This window comes from Catharus ustulatus, chromosome 2 (assembly GCF_009819885.2).
Source record: "Catharus ustulatus isolate bCatUst1 chromosome 2, bCatUst1.pri.v2, whole genome shotgun sequence".
In the NCBI taxonomy this organism is placed as follows: domain Eukaryota; kingdom Metazoa; phylum Chordata; class Aves; order Passeriformes; family Turdidae; genus Catharus; species Catharus ustulatus.
The window spans coordinates 90828052-90845472 of record NC_046222.1 but is presented as its reverse complement, the minus strand read 5'-3'; the positions used below and the strand labels follow the sequence as shown (position 1 = coordinate 90845472).

The following is a 17421-nucleotide window of genomic DNA, read 5'->3' as shown; positions in this document are numbered from 1 at the left end:
TTTGTAAGCCAGGAGAGGATGCTAGAGCTAATCCTGCCAGGCATGTCTGTGGAAGGTCGTTTACAGTCAGCCTCCTCTTAATTTATAACATTACATAATAATAAACTAAAATATCAAAGATAACCCAGATGAAACAATCATGTGGCACCTCACCAACAGAAATAAGTCTGTACACCAGTTTTCCTCTTCCATATTTTTCCTGTATTTTCCAGACAGTGCAAAACTGCAGTGTAGCCAGTGTTGCCAACTCCACACACTGCTTCAATTCTCCTGTGAATACCCTTTCCTGCCAGCTAGCCAGGGAGCCCTCTGTGTTTGCCACTTTGAACTCTTCTAGGGAGCCTAACCTCTAAAGGATACTTCGAAAGCATCACACATTACACAGCAAGGCTGAAAGACAATTAAAATAATTTGGTATTCACTCACTAAGCTGTTTTAAGAAGAATAGTCAAGTTTTCTCGTGGATAAGGAAAATCTTACCCATGAGAAAGGCCATCACACAATCAGTAAGTACAATGAAGGCTGTCACAAAGGACTGAGAAATAGGAAGGGTTTTGCAGCAGTAGAACAACAGTAGAGAGGTATATGGTTCTTAAAATGCAGGTCCCCTTTCACTCCTGAAGGACTTGGTATCAAGTGCTAAGTGTGGGGGAAACAATTTCTTAGAATTAGTGTGGAAGCATATAGCACTCATTGCAATGGATTCTGAGTAAAAACCAAAAGCTAGTCATATCCATGTGGGACACTTGCTATTTTTAAACTATCATCAGCTACAACATCTTTCTGTTATCTCATATTCAAAGCAATGGCAAAGGTTAACAGCAGTTTTCGTATTTAATCCAGTTCTTGAATTTATGGAACAGCCTCTAAGCCTTAGAAGCAATAGCTACGTTCCCAGCGTGTTGGCACATCTCGTGGACATGGCATGTCCTGCTGCAGAGCTGACAGGGAAGACTCTCACACATATGTGACACCAAGCCATAAAAGCAGCTTTCTCTTCACCTAGCTACTGATGGCAAGAGATGCAGGTGCACACACCACACTTCCATAAAGAGTCAGCACATTAAAGACTGTCATCTTATGTACAGACAAGTTAATTGCATTTTAGAAGACATTTGTAGCATGTTCCTTTGTTTCCATCCCCTTTTTTGTTAAGAACAGCTCCCCAGTTTCATAGTAAAACAGCAGGCGAACACATCAAACTTACTTTTAAAAAAATCTCCTCAATCCTAACTTATTTTTTAAAGTCTAACCGAGAAGTAAAGGCAGCTATGGAAAGGCATGGCATTCTGAATAAGCAGACCGCTTTATTTAAACATTTCCACAAATCCAGCACACCAAGATTTGCTTTGCTGTTCAAACTCCCCTCTCCAAGGAGCTTACAAGGTAACAGAGGAGGAACTAGCTATACGCTCAAATACAAATATAACTCCAAATATGCCAACAGGTATTCTGTTGGCTTCAGCTGCCTTTAAAACCATCTACTACAGATCTATTTCAACAAGGAAGAGGCATTTTGGAAGAAACTACAAACAGATAAAGTCTCTCCAGTGTGGCATTAGGGCCAAAACTCTCCCGTGGCAGCAAATCTACCCCATTGCTGATCCATCAGGGGCAGCAGTGCAGCCAAGCCCACAGACACCCTGGGCAGCAGTGCTGCACCCACGGGAGCTCTGCCAGGAGAGGGTGTGATCTTTCTCCATATCACTCACACATATATCTTTATCAAGAGAAATTAAGAGCTTCCATACTACCTTTGAAAAGCAATATGGAATATCAAAGCCATGAAGAAAGCACAAGAAACCACACATCTCCTCTGGCTAAGAGCAGAGTTCATCTCCTCAACTTTAATTTAGAGGGAGCCTTCAACTCTTTCTCCCCAGTAAAAGAAAAAATAACACGAAAAACACCCAACAGCTTCTTCCACCTTATCTCTCAAGGTCCTTTAGGGTATTTCTAAAATAAAGTGATTTGTCTGATTACAGGACATGGAAAAAAACAAAGCAAACAGTTTCCCACAATTTTGCTTTTCTTTCTTCACACTGTTAATTGCAGACTGAAGTGCTTCTTAATAGGGCAGGAAAAAGCAGTGCATTTTAGCTAAATTACCTATCTCTGTTAGAAAAGATCTGAAGTGCTGAGAATGACTGTGTATTCTTTACCACATTAGTGAAAAATCCTTCAACATAAATACTCTCCTAAAAATTGCTTGTATCACATTCTTTCAATGTAGACACCACTTAGTGTAAAGCAGGGTGAGAAAGGTTATATTCAATATTTAACAGGGATAAAGCTTTAATCCTGAGTCACAAATAAGTACTCTGTGTTGGGGGGGAAAAAAGTAAGTCTACAAGCTGGTATTTCTGGCTGGCAGCATGGAAACAACAGACTTGAGTTAAATACTGAGGCTGTCTCTTGAGCACACAGGGACAGTTCAGCAGCCCTGTGCTGGACTCGCAGCACTCAGCACATAACCAAGGACAGAGCATCCATGGTACACAACTCCTGTTAAAGGCTTAGATAGGAACTGCAAAATATTTTTATTTCTACCCCCTAACAGGCCAAGATACATAGTTCTGGACTGCAAACTTTTCTTTAATAATGGTGGAACTGAGTTTTCTGCTTGAGCTATCTGGTTTCTAAATCAGTTGAGGGTGAAGCTGCCACCTCTAGCTAATGGAAATAATGGTTGTTCAGATAGCAGCAGATGGGGTGGAAATAGCTCCCTACCAGAAGCAAGGAAAAGGTTTCACCCAGCTCTCTAAGATATTCTGAACTACTCTGCAGAGCTGAAGGGAGCCCAACTTTCAGTAGGAAGGAATGGGGGTAAGGGCTGCTATGAACCCACAAAGCAAGGTTTGGGGGACTGAGGACAAAAGGATCATAGCTAGCTGGACCATGACAATTTTCTGCCACAGGGAACTGAGCCTTTCCATCTCTGTTTCCAGAGCTATCTATGTGCACTGCTGGAAACCATCCTGGCTTGGAGTCAAGGCCAATCCCTTGAGAAGGACAGTTTGAGTAACTCAGAGGCAAGGTTTACATCTGCTTCCAGCTGGGGACACACAGAGCAAAGGTCTAGGGCTCTCTCTAGTCACACTGTTAGTGACCCCAGTACACACAGTACTTTATAAAGGTGTTTCACAGGTTGCACAGATACTCCTAAATGGTGCCCGGGACTGCCTGTACAGGTGACCCAGAAGCATTTCCTGCCGTGTGAATAATTGCTTAGGGTGAAGGTAATTTCAGTGTTCAGGTCTTCCACTCTTTCTATAGCTCAGGAATTGAGAAAGGTTTATTAAAGATACACTAGAGAGGAATACACACCTATAGCCACTTCTGTTCAGCACAACGTTCTAAAACTAAATTTCTAGAAGAACGGTAAGTGAATTGTTCATTTTATTTGAATGACCGATTACAGCTCATTACAGAAAATCTACAATGCAGTATTGTGAAATTCAGAGATAAGATTACACACCAGTTGCCACACTGCTACACAGGTTTTGTTAACACAGCCAAGGAAACTTTCCCTATCACCTTTCTATGATCATCTTTAAAACAAAGGCCTACTTCACCCTTAGGGAACCAGAACTTCTGCGACCTTGTTTAAAGTAAATTATTTCCTTAATAACCCTTCCTCTACATTTTCAAGTGGCCAGTAGTTCCCTTTCTCTGTTTTTAACCTTCTTTACACTTTCCTCCATGTATACCTCACACTTCTATCTTCTGTGTGTGTCTCATGTGCCCCTTCTCAATTCTCATACACTTCTCTTTTCTCTGTTCCCATCTGTCAGTCTCTTCTGCTGTCTGTCTCCCCATCAGTGTCTGAGACATATGTGCAAAATCGGAGTTCTCCTAGAAAGACATTGATCTGTCCTGGAAGGGATCTGCTTATTGATGCAAAGAGGTAAGAAAGGAGATAATTTCTTCATTCTTCCTAGTCAAGGGCACTCTACCCTTTACCAAACAAAATAGAGACAGGTGAGAACCCAGGCCTCTCTCCCATCTACCTCTCGCCAAAAACATAGACCTCTAAAGACTAAGTAAAGAAGCACTGAGATGGAGACACCATCAACCCCTGAGAAGTAATTCTGGGCATCCTGTTGGACTTGATAATTTTTATAGACTCCAACATCTCCTTTTCTGTTTTCTCATCTGCACCAAAAACAGAAGTTACTAGAGTTGCTGTAGATGTTCTGCATCTACAGAGCACTTCAGTCCTTGTGTTCTTTCAGGGAGAATCATTGGCAGACTTCTTTAGGGTCAAATCGGAATTGGTTCCAAAAGAAATTTGCTGAAGCGGACGAAGGAAAACCTCAAGCTTCTACAGGGCCCAGGCATGTGCAACATTAACCTGTCATGGAACCACCTCACTCTGAGAGGCTTGTGCAGCAGACATCAGGTTACCTCCCCTCAGCTCAGCACACTCCAGCCAACACAGCCAGAGCTCTCATACAGGAGCAGAAGGCAGGCAGGCATGTGAGCTCCGCAGCATTACGGATCTGGCATCTGTTTGTGATAACCTTCTAATTCAGATGAGAATTACAGTACATGCAGAGGAACACCTTTCCCCTTCATCCTCTGCATGGTTCCTACAAATGCATGGTGCTGCACAGCAGTACCAACTTTAACATCCAAGTGTGTCACCAAAGGCTTTCTCACGAGAAATCCAAGTTACCCTTTCTCTCTTCTTCGGTTTATGCCATGATCAGAGGGTATTCTGGTGTTGATTTGGCAGAACTTCTCATGAAGATGAGGTTAACAAACATAAAAATGTACTAATTTATCTTGAATAAACACACTACCCTTATAGAAACAAATGAACAAAACCCCCAAACCCACAGAAAAAAAACAACAAAACCCTAACCCACAGAAACAAAGAAGGAAACTCAAAATCACTGCCCTGCAGACTACACATGAATTATACCCCTAAGATATTTCAGAAACACCAGCAATGATAAGCTATCCAACCACCCCTGCCTGAAGAGCAGACCTGAAATACATGCAGGTTGAAAATATATAGCATTTCTTCTAAACTTCTCTCACAAGAAAAATTTACAAATTTTCCACCCAGTCACAGGCCATAAAGCAAGCTTACAGAAAAGATTTGTATTACAATTAAAACACACTGAGGAGCCAAAAAAATTGAGCAAGACTCACTTTAAGAGCCTGTAACAAAGTGAGTTAAAATAGTATTCAGGAAGAACAAGCAGGTTGCCAGAGAAAGGATAATGTTCTCAAAACTGGGTGCTCAGTTATGATCCTAAATCTAGTATTAGGAGGCTTATGTCAAAGTGGCTTATTAAAAACCAAGACTGACATTATTTTGCTGGCAGTGGAGATGAGTTAGGTCATCTCTAGCATGTGTAGATAGATACTAGAATTCTAACAGAGTGCTGCAGCCAGATGAGCTAAAAATAGACCTTTTCTGTATCTACTCTGTGGATACAGAAACTTAGTCTGATACAGAGTATTACAGAACAGATACAATGTTTTTATCCTGAAGATTTATAGCTTCTCTCTCATTTGTGTTCCACAAAAGGTAACAAAAGTAGTATATTCTTCTTCATATACTGTTTTTATTTCACTGTGCCCAAGTCCACTTTGCTTTTACTTTTACCTGCAGCACTAGCACATGTGATAGCGCTGCAGATATTCCAGAACAAGATATTCCAGAACAACCCTAGAGACAAGAAGGCACCTGATAGGACTGACACCTATGCTGATTCATGGGTGGCCAGCTGCCTGAATTACCACTTATGAAAAGGGACAGAGTAATTGCCTAGTGGCAGTGACACCACTGGATCTGCTGGCAAACATCTACTTGTCCAGGTGGCTACCTCCTAAGGAACAGAGTATCAGGGGCCCACCATCACTTCCCACCATCATTCTATTTAGCACTAATAGATACTCGTGCTTTTAGGACAACAAAAATCTTTTCTTTGACATTCTTTGCCTTATGATTTTTGTGTTTAAGACAGATTGATCAAACACGTGCACTTTAAATACACATATAGCTTTTTTAAAAGTGCGTTTCTCAGATAGCAAGTTACCAGCAAAACAGAAACCCATCAGTTTAACCACGGTCTTTTAAACAACAAGAAGGGAAGAGGAGACTTAAGCCCAGTTATCAGAAGTACAACAGAAAGTTACTACGGCACTCACTGCGTTGTTCTTTTTGCTCTATAGAAAGACTGTGAAATGTTAAAGTGAAGCTAGGTCTCAGCAGAGCTTTACCAATGTGGAGGTTAACCGTGTTGGGTAGGAACTGAACTCACTAAATATGTTTCCTAGGATGTTTGCCATGAAAAGGCAAGAGTCAATTTGTTTGGAAGGGAGAGCAGCATGTATTTTGATGTAATAAGGGGACTCATTTAGAAGGCAAGTACATTGAGGTACAATCTATAAAAGCAAAATTATTTAAGTGAGGGCGCACCTAGAAAATGTAATAGTTTGAGCCAATTATTCTTTTTTTGAATGCTACCAGAGGGGCTAAAAAAGATACAGCATACTGCCTTTCCTAAGACAAAATTTCAGCATTTACACATCAAACTGAGAACCTTACACCTCTTTCACAGATTAGAAACTGTATGTTAGAGCAAACTAATTTGAACTTAATGAGAGGCAGAATCTCTCCAGCTGAACAATTTCTCATTTCCCACGCAGCTCATCAAAACACATACCCAAATGCCCTTGATGCCCTGACACTTGTACTGCATGCATTAGCACACCCACATACACAAAATTTTCAGCATAAACTAAGCCACCGAAATGATCATAAAACACCATAAATTAACTTGCCAAAGGTGACAACACTAGGGTAATATCTAAACATCTTCAATATCATCTTACGCTGTCTCTTTTCCAATCAATACAGACAGTTAATCTACTGTCTCCTGGGCACTCTTCAGCTGCTGAGCATTGCCATGCCAGTGCATAACTTACTTATATACCCAGTTGTTAATTTGTTGGTTTTCAGCAATGAGCGTATGTGAAGTACACAGCAATGCAGCAAAGAGATCAGTGACTAAGAGCAAATTGGGATGGTTTAAGAGAAGCATCAGCAGAGGAAAATTCCACGGCTTTGCAAGCAATCACATAGCTCTCAAGTGCAGTAGTACTTATGGGGGAGGAAACGCTCCACTTTCCTCCTCCCCTCCAGTGCTGAATTTCTCATGTGCGGTTACCCTCAATACGCTTATCCCGACCAACATCGGGCAGGTGTTTCACACGGTTCAGCAGGAACAGATTCTGCTGCCGAAGGAGAAGTGCCCCCGGCGTTGATGGCAGTAGCCAATCACCAGCAGACAAATAATTTTTCAAATGGATGGCTGCTCTTCACCGCAACCCACTATGCTTGCGTAGCAAACTGTGCACCGAATACAACCGTGGAGTTCCCCGCGGAGAGAGGGCTCTGCATCCCCAGCCTGCCCTCACCTGCTGCCCTCTGCGCCAGGCACTGACAGCACCAGGGAGAGCAGAGCAGCATCATTAACATTGTCCAGCAGAGCCCAGCTCCCCTGGACCATCAGCCCCACAAATGCAGGGGAGGCACACAGCTGAGGGATTCACTTTCCCTTTACTCGCATCCGCCGAGAAGAGGGGCCTGGAGTGGGCGAACTCCACTCAGTAGAGCCCTCGTTCCACCGGAGGGCTCGGGATGTGCCGCGGACAGGGTCAGGGTGTATGGCCAGTGTCACTGCGGTCAGCGGGGATCCGCAAACGCGGACCGGCGGTGACAGCAGCGCGCCGACAGCCAGGGAGCAAACCCGGAGGCTAAACATGCTCCTTTCCGCCTGGTGCGGCCACAGCACGGCGGGGGCAGTGCGATGGCGCTTTCCAAAGCCATGTCTGCCATGACCTGCCCGGCTCGGCACTCCATGCTGCTGGAAGCGCGGCCGAGGAGCTGCCTTTCTGCGGCGGGGAGGGTCACTGGAGCGCTGTCCCCGGCAGCACGGCCACGGAGGCGGGGCGCACCTTCCCGCAGGACACCGCTCCTCTGCCGCACGGAGGCTGCGGACCGCGTGTCGCCCCTCAGTGTCCTTCTGTCCCCAAGCCCAGGAAAGGCGCCGGCGAGGGGAGGGGATCCAGGAGCACCGGCGGAGACTGGAAATCGGGCTCTGCGGCGAGGGGCTCCCGCTGCCCGGGGCTTGGCCTACCCGGGCGCTGCCGCCCGGCAGCCGCAGCGGCTCGGGGCTCCTCCGGCGGCACGGAGGGGCGCGGCCGGGACCGGGACCGCCGCCCCCCGCCCCTCCGGCACCTGCCGGGGCTGACACCGGGGGCTGAGGCGCGGGCGGCGCCGCGGCCCCGGCAGGACTCACCGTAAATCATGGCCAGGCCGGTCTCGTGGAGGAAGCGGACGCGCCGGTGCTTGAAGAGCCAGATGGTGAGGATGGTGAGGGTGAGGAGCAGGATGAAGGTGAGCAGGCTCACGCTGTCCTGCCGGTGGCTCTCCTCCGCCTCCTTCTCGGTGGCGAGCTCCTCCATGGCGCTGCTGCTGCCGCCGCTCCGCTCCGCCGCTCGCAGCCCCCCGGCAGCCAGCAGGAGCAGCGGCAGCAGCGGGAGCCGGCGGCGCAGGGGCTCGGCCATGGCTGCGGGAGCCGGGATGCCGCGGCGGCCACGGGCACTGCCCACCGCCCGCCCGGCCGGCGGGGGAGGGAGGGAGGGAGCGGGGGAGGGAAAGAAGGACGGCGGGAGGGAGCGGCCCCGGCGCGCAGGAGCCCGCCCGCCACCGCCTCCCCCGGCCCCTTAAAGGCGCAGCCGTGCCGGCGCTCGCCTCCGCCGGGCAGCGAACGCTGGTCCGCCGTGAGGACGCGGTGTCGCAGCTTCCCCCGTGCCCGGCCCGGCGCAGGTGTAGGGGTGGGTGCGGTTTCCCGATTTCCCCCGCCCCCGCGGGGCTGGTTCTGCTTCGGGAGCTCCAGGTGCCGCCTCGGTGTCGCGGGCAGAGCTGCGGTGCCGGTGCCGCTCTCCTTCCCCGCGGTGCAGAGCGAACCTGTGAGCGGCTCTGACGCTGGAAATCATCACCCCAGAGCCCGCCCTGGCCATGGCCGGGCTCGAACTGGGACAGGAGCGGACGGACCCCGTGAGAACTGCCAGGGAATAAACGCTGTCCTTTCTATTTTAATTTTGTTTTAATTTTTTTTTAAATTTTTTATTCTTTTGAATAAGACGTAGGAAAACTTACTAAACTCAACTTGCTAACTTGGAGGTTTTCATCCAGGTACATCCTACTGGATATTTGCTTCTAGGAAGCAAGACAATTGTAGGAAATTAACAGAGAGCTAGCCAGCAACTTTCATCTGAATTTTCTTTTTACTGAAAAGAAAAAGAGTATATGTTTACTGCTTGAAAATCATCTCGAGTAAGGAGAAGAAAAGTCACTTTTTTGCAAGCAATCCAACATCAGCACTTCCTCCTTTAGCTTTTTTAACTTTTTCTTGAATGAATCACAATCCCTTCAAAAAAATGAAATATTGAGCAGTGAAATTGTATGAGTTTAAAGAAATACAAACAGTTTGTGCTTTCTTTTGGGGTTTGGTTGGTTGGCTGGTTTTGATTTTTCATTTTGCCTTTGGCTGCCAGAGGAATAACCCCCAAGCTTTCAGTGGTGGTGTAAGCAGTGCTGACATTTCTGCTTCTGGGGCCCTTCTTCCAGAGTTATTTTCAGTCACAACATCTAACATCTGCATAAAAAGAAAGCACAATAACTTCGGCCACATCTTTAATTAGTTACACGCCAGGTCTTACCTCCTTTGGTGTTGTGGTCTTTCTTAACACTGTTGCCATGCTTCTGAGGATATTTATTTGGATGTTCTAGTTAGAAGAAACTTTTTTCTCCTGCTAATGAATCTGTAGTTGTCTTTGTGTCATATGCTATTTTTTAGAAATTTCTTTTTTATAAATATTTCAAGATGACAGCTATATAAATCTACACTTCTATCTATATGTAGTACTTTTAAAAACAGTATTTATGCCAACTCTCCATAACCACCTCAAAAATCCAGTGTAATTAGGTGCAATTATATTTAAATATTTGGTGGTGCAGGGCTGAAAGCTTACTTTGATAGTGCCATCATTTGTAAACCTCTTAGAGATGAAAAGAAGTAATTGCCTTGAAGACGTAGCTCTTAAGCCTATGTGAACCATTAAAAATTACTGCCTCAAGACTGACTAATTTTAAATCTCACATTCAAAATTAACATTTCTGGTATAATGAGAGCATTGTGCCACTAAATCTTTACTGTGTATCTTTAGGATATACAATCTACATACAATGTAACATATCTTTAGGCTATAACAACCTGCAGGCCTCATAGCAGGCTAGAATTATGTACAACTGTGCTAAGTATGTGTAATGCTAATAAGGTTGTAAAATAAAAAACTGGATAGCAATAACAGGTTCTTCTCTATGGGTTTGGTTTTTATGTGCTGCATAGTGCTGGGCAAAGTCTGTCACTACTTGATGGCTCTTTTTAAGGAGACAATTTCCATGTATATTGTAATTTTACCCACCTCTTAGCTGAGCTGCAGTGAGGGTCTTAAGTTATTTCCTGCCGGGTTTTCCACCAGTAACTTGTGTTTTATTCTTCTACAGTTCACTACACATTATGACTCTTGCTCTCCATGCTACAATGAGAAATATCCAGGCAATTATTTTTAATACTTAAGGATAATATACAAATTTTCCGATTATTTTTCTTTTTTCATTTTTTTTTTTCCCCCTCAGCTAAACTCTGTTGTTTATGGAGGAAAGCATTCATCCATGGTTTGATGTACCAGTGCTACCATCAGCTCAACACATATTTGCATTTACCAGGCATTTCCACTGCTGTCCTGCCACTGAGCCTTGTACAGGTACCACCTTGTCCTAGAATCTTTCCCCAATTATTTTTATCAAATTAAAAATATAATGTTTACTACTGTTGTGTGTGAAAGTGAGTACAGCTTATTCCTGCTCTAGACTGTGTGGATGTAACCAAATCCTGTGTGTAAAATGGTGATGGGAGCATGATTGTTTCTGTCTGTGTAGAGCATCAAAGTTTAATAGTGATGTAATTGACTTCTCTTCAACTCAGTGTTCCATCTAATAAGATGTTGCCAGGGAACTTGGTATGCAGAGCGTATTCGGTTTGTACAGGCCAAAACTTGCTGTCTCTTTACACTCATGGGTTGATATCACAGTGCATAAATACTTAAAGTGATTCAGGCAGCATCATCTACAGTGTATGCTACCAACTAAGAAAAAAAGGTATCAAGTTGAGCTTCCTTATACATCTCTGTAAACCAGGCTGCATCTTTGTAAGACAGCCATGTTCTCACAGCTCAGTTCCTCACAGTGGTGTAACTCCCAGGTCTCCAGGCTGTTTTCAGTCCATTAGGAACATCAGTAATCTCACCTCCACGGGCAGCTCCACCACTGTTATAGCCCTATAGTTACAGTTTTTGTTCCAGACTTGTTTTGGCAGGTCTTCACCTGCCTTCCCAAGCTGTTCTGCACTAAAACTTGAGTACCCTACAGGTGGAACCTCTGCCTGACAGCCACCGTGTATGTGGGAGAAGTCAGCATGCCTGCTTAGCAGAACTGTCATTTGATTCTATTCCTGCTTTCTTTCCATTTGTTAATTTTGGTCTGGACTCAGGCAGAGGTCTTTGATCTGCTTTCTGTTTGAGAGGCCTTTCTTGAGGCAGAAACAATGAGGTGTGCTTTGGGAGACGGAAGGCCAAGTGGATAACAACAGAGGTATAAAAAACTTCAAACTAAACTATCAGATGGCATTGAAATAGGTCAGAGGGCAAAATATAGCCATTCAACTATGTTCAGCCATAGTTGGAGGGATGCAGGAGGATTTTTGTATTAAATGTAAATATATATTTACATTTGCACATAGTTGATAATTGACTTGTAGGATTGAGTCACATGAGTCTGGCCAAAACACCACAGAGACCGATATGGTTCAGCCTACCCTTTTTCTACCGTCTTGTCTAATTAAAATGTTCATTCTGCCAGAAGCACCATCAAAGAGTACACTCAGCATTTTTATGGCTTTTTTTGTCAAAAAAGTAATTGTTATCACATTAACTGATATACACTTCGGGTTTGTTCTTATTCCCAGAGCCGAATAATGCCATGTAAGGCAAATGCAAGGTCCTATTTCCAATTGCTCTCTCCCCAGCTGTTGGTGGTAACATCATCCATGCCTTGTCAATCACACTGAAGAACTGGCAATCTATTGAGATTTTTTCTGTATTATGCAAGTCTCTTGAGACTGACCCTTTGTGCTGCTGAAAGCAGTTTTGAGGTTTTCACTCATCTAACATGCTACTTTAGAACTGATTCTGGTAGAGAAAGGTCTCACTGTTGCTTGGGCTTTTAAAAAAAATGGAAAATCAAACAAATCCTTATCTTCACACATGGCATGTTTATGCAACTGCCTTTGCACGATCACATTTTTTTAGTACAATAATCCAGAATGCAGTAGCAAGTTGATTAGCTGTCAGGTCAGCCTTGTAGAGCAGCTGCCATGTCAACCACACTCCTTTTTCTCTTTTTTTCTCCTTTCTTCCCTTTTAAGTCAAACCCTACCATCACTGTGTTTGAAAATGGCAACCCATTTTGAACCTGTAGTTAACATCTGGAATCAGTGGCATCATCTTGCAGGCAGCTCTCCTGTGTCCATATAAGATATCCATATACCACAGAATCCCATAAAACATGCCCTATTGAGATGTGAGGTTAAAGACAACTAAGTGTTCTGCAATTGAATTCTGAAGAACATGTCATGTTTTTACTGAAAATCATTTCTTTTCAAATCTCCAACTTGTTGGAAGTGCTAACAATTGTGGCACATTTCTCTGCTTGTACCAGTTTCTGCAGAGGTGTCATATAGATGAGGAAAATGTCAGAACTGCCTTTTTCCATCAATGCAAGTGCAGGAATCATAATTAGCCTTTCCAGTAGACAAAAGTCTAGCTAGAGTAAAAGCTGTTTTTTGCTATTTGCAAGGTGCAATAGTCAGTCACTGTGCAGCCACATCTCACAGCTTTTGAGTCATGGTAGACTTTTAAAGTGTCTGAGAGGCATATGACTAGGAATTTTATCTATGTAAGAGTGCTCTGTCATCTCCTTTGTACCCAAACAGATTTATTTCCCTTTCTAACTGTATGTGATAGCAGCAAGAGTCATTCCACTAGTGGCAAAGCAAGTTCTCTTAGTCCTCAGAAGAAAGCAGTTCATTACCCTTTGCAGGTGCACATCATGGTTATGACTTTCAAAGTTGTAATCACTCAAAGAAGAAGCTAAGCAATCATTCTCCTCATCACTCATCACTTCCCACAATGTTCCCCATAAATATTAAAACAACTGACTATCACAGCTCAACAAGTGCCATAACTCAACTTGTGCCAGAAGAGTCTGAAAAAACATTCCAGAAAAGAGTAAGTGAGCCTCAGTTGAGGCTTTTGAATTATGATTTGACCTTGTGCACAAAAGGAGGGGCTATGTGAACACTTGAAACTGCAAGCATGCACACAGATGCTCTATTAGTGACAGCTGTCAGTTGATCACTACCAGAAACAGTCTCTGCAAAAAGTTTCCTTGAATGCAGCTCTGAAGCATAAAGGAGGAAAGATTGGGAAAAATGTGGGTGCAGTGTTGTGGCATTCCAATTTGTTGTAAAATATTTCTATTCCATATTTACACTATTGTACTAAACCTTATGACAAAAAACCTCAAACCCATCTGATTTCTTCTTGATAGAGAAACAGAAATCCAAAATTATGCTTCATTAAATCTTGACTATGCACGATATGTATGCCTGTAGGCATTGCACAGGCTAGAAAATGAATCTTAGTCAGTAAAGTTATGCTAAGTCTACTGGCTTAATCTGAACCAGGCAGCCCAGAGGCATGGTGAGACATGGGACAGAAAAAGTTAGATCTCTCTTAAGAAGTTATGTCTGAAGGTGCTTATTTTTGCTCTTGCTCTAGAAAGAAGTATACTGTCCCGGTTTAAAGGGACAGTATTACCAGGAAAGGGGAATTCAGGAACTCGCAGGCACAAAAAAGGTATAGGTTGGGAATAACAGTTCTTTACTGAAATATTTACAAGACAAACAAAAACAGCATCAGCTATACGAAAGAAAAAAAAAAAAAAAGAAAACCAGTGACAGAACAGAATGGAATTCAGTCCCAGTCCCTTTGTCAGTCACCGATGGCTCTCCGATGGACCAGGGCGGGCGGCGTCTCAGTCGCGGCTGCTGCAGGGGCAGGGGAGGGGGCCAGGTGACCTCACCCGCCCCAGGTGGAAGAAAAGGGTGAGGAAGGAAACTCTGCTCACCGTGGGCGTCCCAGTTCCCAGTTGTTCAGAGGAAGCAGGAAGCTTTAGCAGTCCAAATCCAAGAAGCCTGATCCCAACAGGAGAAAAAAGAACCTCTCTCCTCGAGTTCGGCCGGCGAGCTGTGTAGTTCTCCTACCCCCAGTGTCCTCTTACTTGCGGAACACAAAAGCAGGACTCCACCTTTCCCTAATGGGCCATCATTGCTTCAGCAGTCCTTTATCTCCAGCTCTTAACGGCTAATAGGAGAGCCATCCCGGCTAGCTTAACATAATAATGGGAAAAATTTCTAAACCTCGACAACCCACAACATATACAAACAGAAATTTCTAGTTTCTCCTACAGGAAAACAGGTTTGCCTAGAAATATGAGATCTTAAAACGCCCATGGATAAATGACTCCCATCATGCTGGACAGCAACTGCTGTGCAGTTTTGAAAGAAGCCTAGAGGTCTGAGATATAACTAGAGGTAAGAAGGTATATTTGGCTGGCATAGGCTCTATTTCTGCCGAAAGAGCTGAATTATTAACAGTATACTAATACAGTCATATATATGTAATACATATATGACTGTATGTCACACACACACATATATATGTAATTCATATAATTGAAGCAATTTTCTGCACAAATAGAAATAACTGACTAAGGGAGAGACAGAATGTCAGCTAACTGGCCAGAAAGCAGAGGATGGCTGAGGTTGGAAGGGATCCCTGTAGTCCATCTTGCCCAACCCCCCTGCTCAAGTAGAGACATTTCAAGCTGGTTGGCCAGGACCATGTTCATAAGGTCTTTAAACGATTCCAAGGATGAAGATTCCACAACCTCTCTGGGCAACCTGTGCCAGTGCTCAGTCACCTTCCGAGTAAAAACTGTATTCTGATAGTCAGAGGGAACCTTCTGTGTTTCAGTTTGTGTCCATTTCCTCTGGTCCTGCTACTGAGCACAGCCTGGCTCTATCTTCTTTACAATTTCCCTTCAGACATTTATAGATCTTAATGAAATTATCAATAGATGATAAAATGAGATTAGATTATCGATTATGAGATTGTGAATATAATATCTAATTTAGCAACAATATTTATTTCTAGAGCTTTCCATACTGGCAAAAGTCTGAGAGTGATGTTTCAAAACCAAATTTAATTGTAAATTTTTATTACTGTGGAAACTAAAAAATCAATTGACTAATACCGGCTCATTTTGAGTTCCACTCCAAAAAAGGGAGAGTCATAAGTCAGGGAGGCAGATTCAGCTGCCCAGCTGAAAGATGAGGATTAGATTTAAGTCAAAAACAAGACCAGGTGATGCCAGTACTGGGATCTGGTTTTCTTTTCCAAGAATAAGCAAATTTGGGCTGGTGCAGGCAGTGCTGTTGGGCAAGTTTTAGCTTCTGGTGGACCCTGACTAGTACAAGTGGAAAGCTCAAAAGGAAAACATGCTGGCTCCAACACTTGGACCCTCTGACCACAGATTTGCATCTATTGGAAAAATTATCATAGTAGGTCTGGGCCAAGTTGTGACAGAATGAGAAGTCTGACAGTTCCCTAAAACATGGAGCTTTTGTGTGGATGATGCAGATAGGGGTGGTTTTTATTTGGTTGATTGCTAGGCTGCTGGCCAAAGGCAAAGAGAAGAAAGATACAAAAGACTGAAACCAAAAGACAGAGAGTATTTGTCAGCTGCTTCAAGGTGCAGTCAATATAATTGCAGGCTGTAACCCCAAGATAGGAAACATCCAAGACAGATATGTTAGTGGAATCAGCATCACAATAGTCAGGTCAGACATAATTGGTATTGCAGGAACAGACACCACCTACAGTGCTCTAAGGGAGGATTTGATGTTATACTGCATTGTCTTTACCTGTTTATTCCTTTTTTTAGTAAATAGAGTACTTCATTCTATAAAGAATGTTTTTCACGTTAATATTATTTGCATATTCCCAGTTCCTCATGCTTCCGCTGACGTGTGCCAGTGGAGATAAATTCTAGGTTTGGGCAGTAGAATAGATGGGGTGATCTGTTGTGGTGTAGTTACTACTTGCACACAAAGCTGGGACATCTAGAGGCCAGAGCAGTGTCTGCAGACACCGTCAGTACAAATACATCTATTAGATGCGGGTATTAGAGCATTTTTCAAAAGCAGCTTAGATGATAAGTACATCGCATGACCTCTAGTGGTATTAAGCTCAAGGCATTGTCAAAGTCACTCCTAAAAGTTTCATGGTGCTGGGTAAAAGCCAAGGTCACATATGTGATAGTTCTGTGCTGCTGTACCCCACCCACCTTATTGCCAGATTTATGGCAGCCAAATTTTGTCCCATTGCCAGGGTAAGACTGAGAAAAGTTTCTAATTCAGCAAAAATTCCAAACACTCAGCAGAGTGAATGTTTTGCAGCAATGTTTTCATTGTCAACTAATAACACATTGTCATTAATCTTTCCTGGTGTCGTGGTTTAACCCCAGACAGCAGGTCATTCTGACCCAGGCACTTGCTCACTTCTTCCACAGTGGGATGGAGAAGAGAATCAGAAGGGTAAAAGTGAAAAAACTCTTGGGTTGAGACAAAGACAATTTAATAGGGAAAGCAAAGGCCATGCAAAACAAAACAAGGAGTTAATTCACTGCTTCTCATGGAGACATGGTGTTCAGTCATCTCCAGGGAAGTTGGGCTCTATCACACATAACAGTGATGTGGGAAGACAAATGTTACCAATCTGAATTTTTTTAGTTCCCCTTTTTTTTTTAGTTCCCCCCAGCTGTACATGCTGAGAATGTAACCATAGGGTGTGGAGTATCCCTGTGGCCTGCTGGGCTCAGCTGTCCCAGCTGTGACCTCTCCCAACTCCTTGTTCACCCCAAGCCTCCTCTCTGGTGGGATGAGGAGCAGGAAAGGCCCTGACACTGTGCAAGCCCTGCTGAGCAATAAGGAAAATATCCCTGTGCTAGCAACATTGCTTCCAGCACAAATCCAAAACATAGCTACTATGAAGAAAATTAACTCTATCCTGACCAAAACCAGCCCACCTGCTATTATCTTCATGTTGAGAATTAACGAACATGGAAACACCTGTGCAAGAAGGAATGACAAT

General features: G+C 43.8%; 1 protein-coding gene across 3 annotated transcripts in view; it reads right to left on the bottom strand.

The window, feature by feature from the left end:
* The window catches only part of SLC9A7 (solute carrier family 9 member A7), a 70174-nt gene extending 61561 nt beyond the window's left edge, over positions 1 to 8613 (bottom strand). For all 3 annotated transcript variants that reach the window (XM_033052537.1, XM_033052538.1, XM_033052539.1), the window contains exon 1: positions 8322 to 8613. In XM_033052537.1, the coding sequence (XP_032908428.1) occupies positions 8322 to 8589 (268 nt within the window). In that variant the 5' untranslated portion in view covers positions 8590 to 8613. The remainder of the gene's footprint in view (positions 1 to 8321) is intronic.
* Positions 8614 to 17421: the final 8808 nt, after the last annotated feature.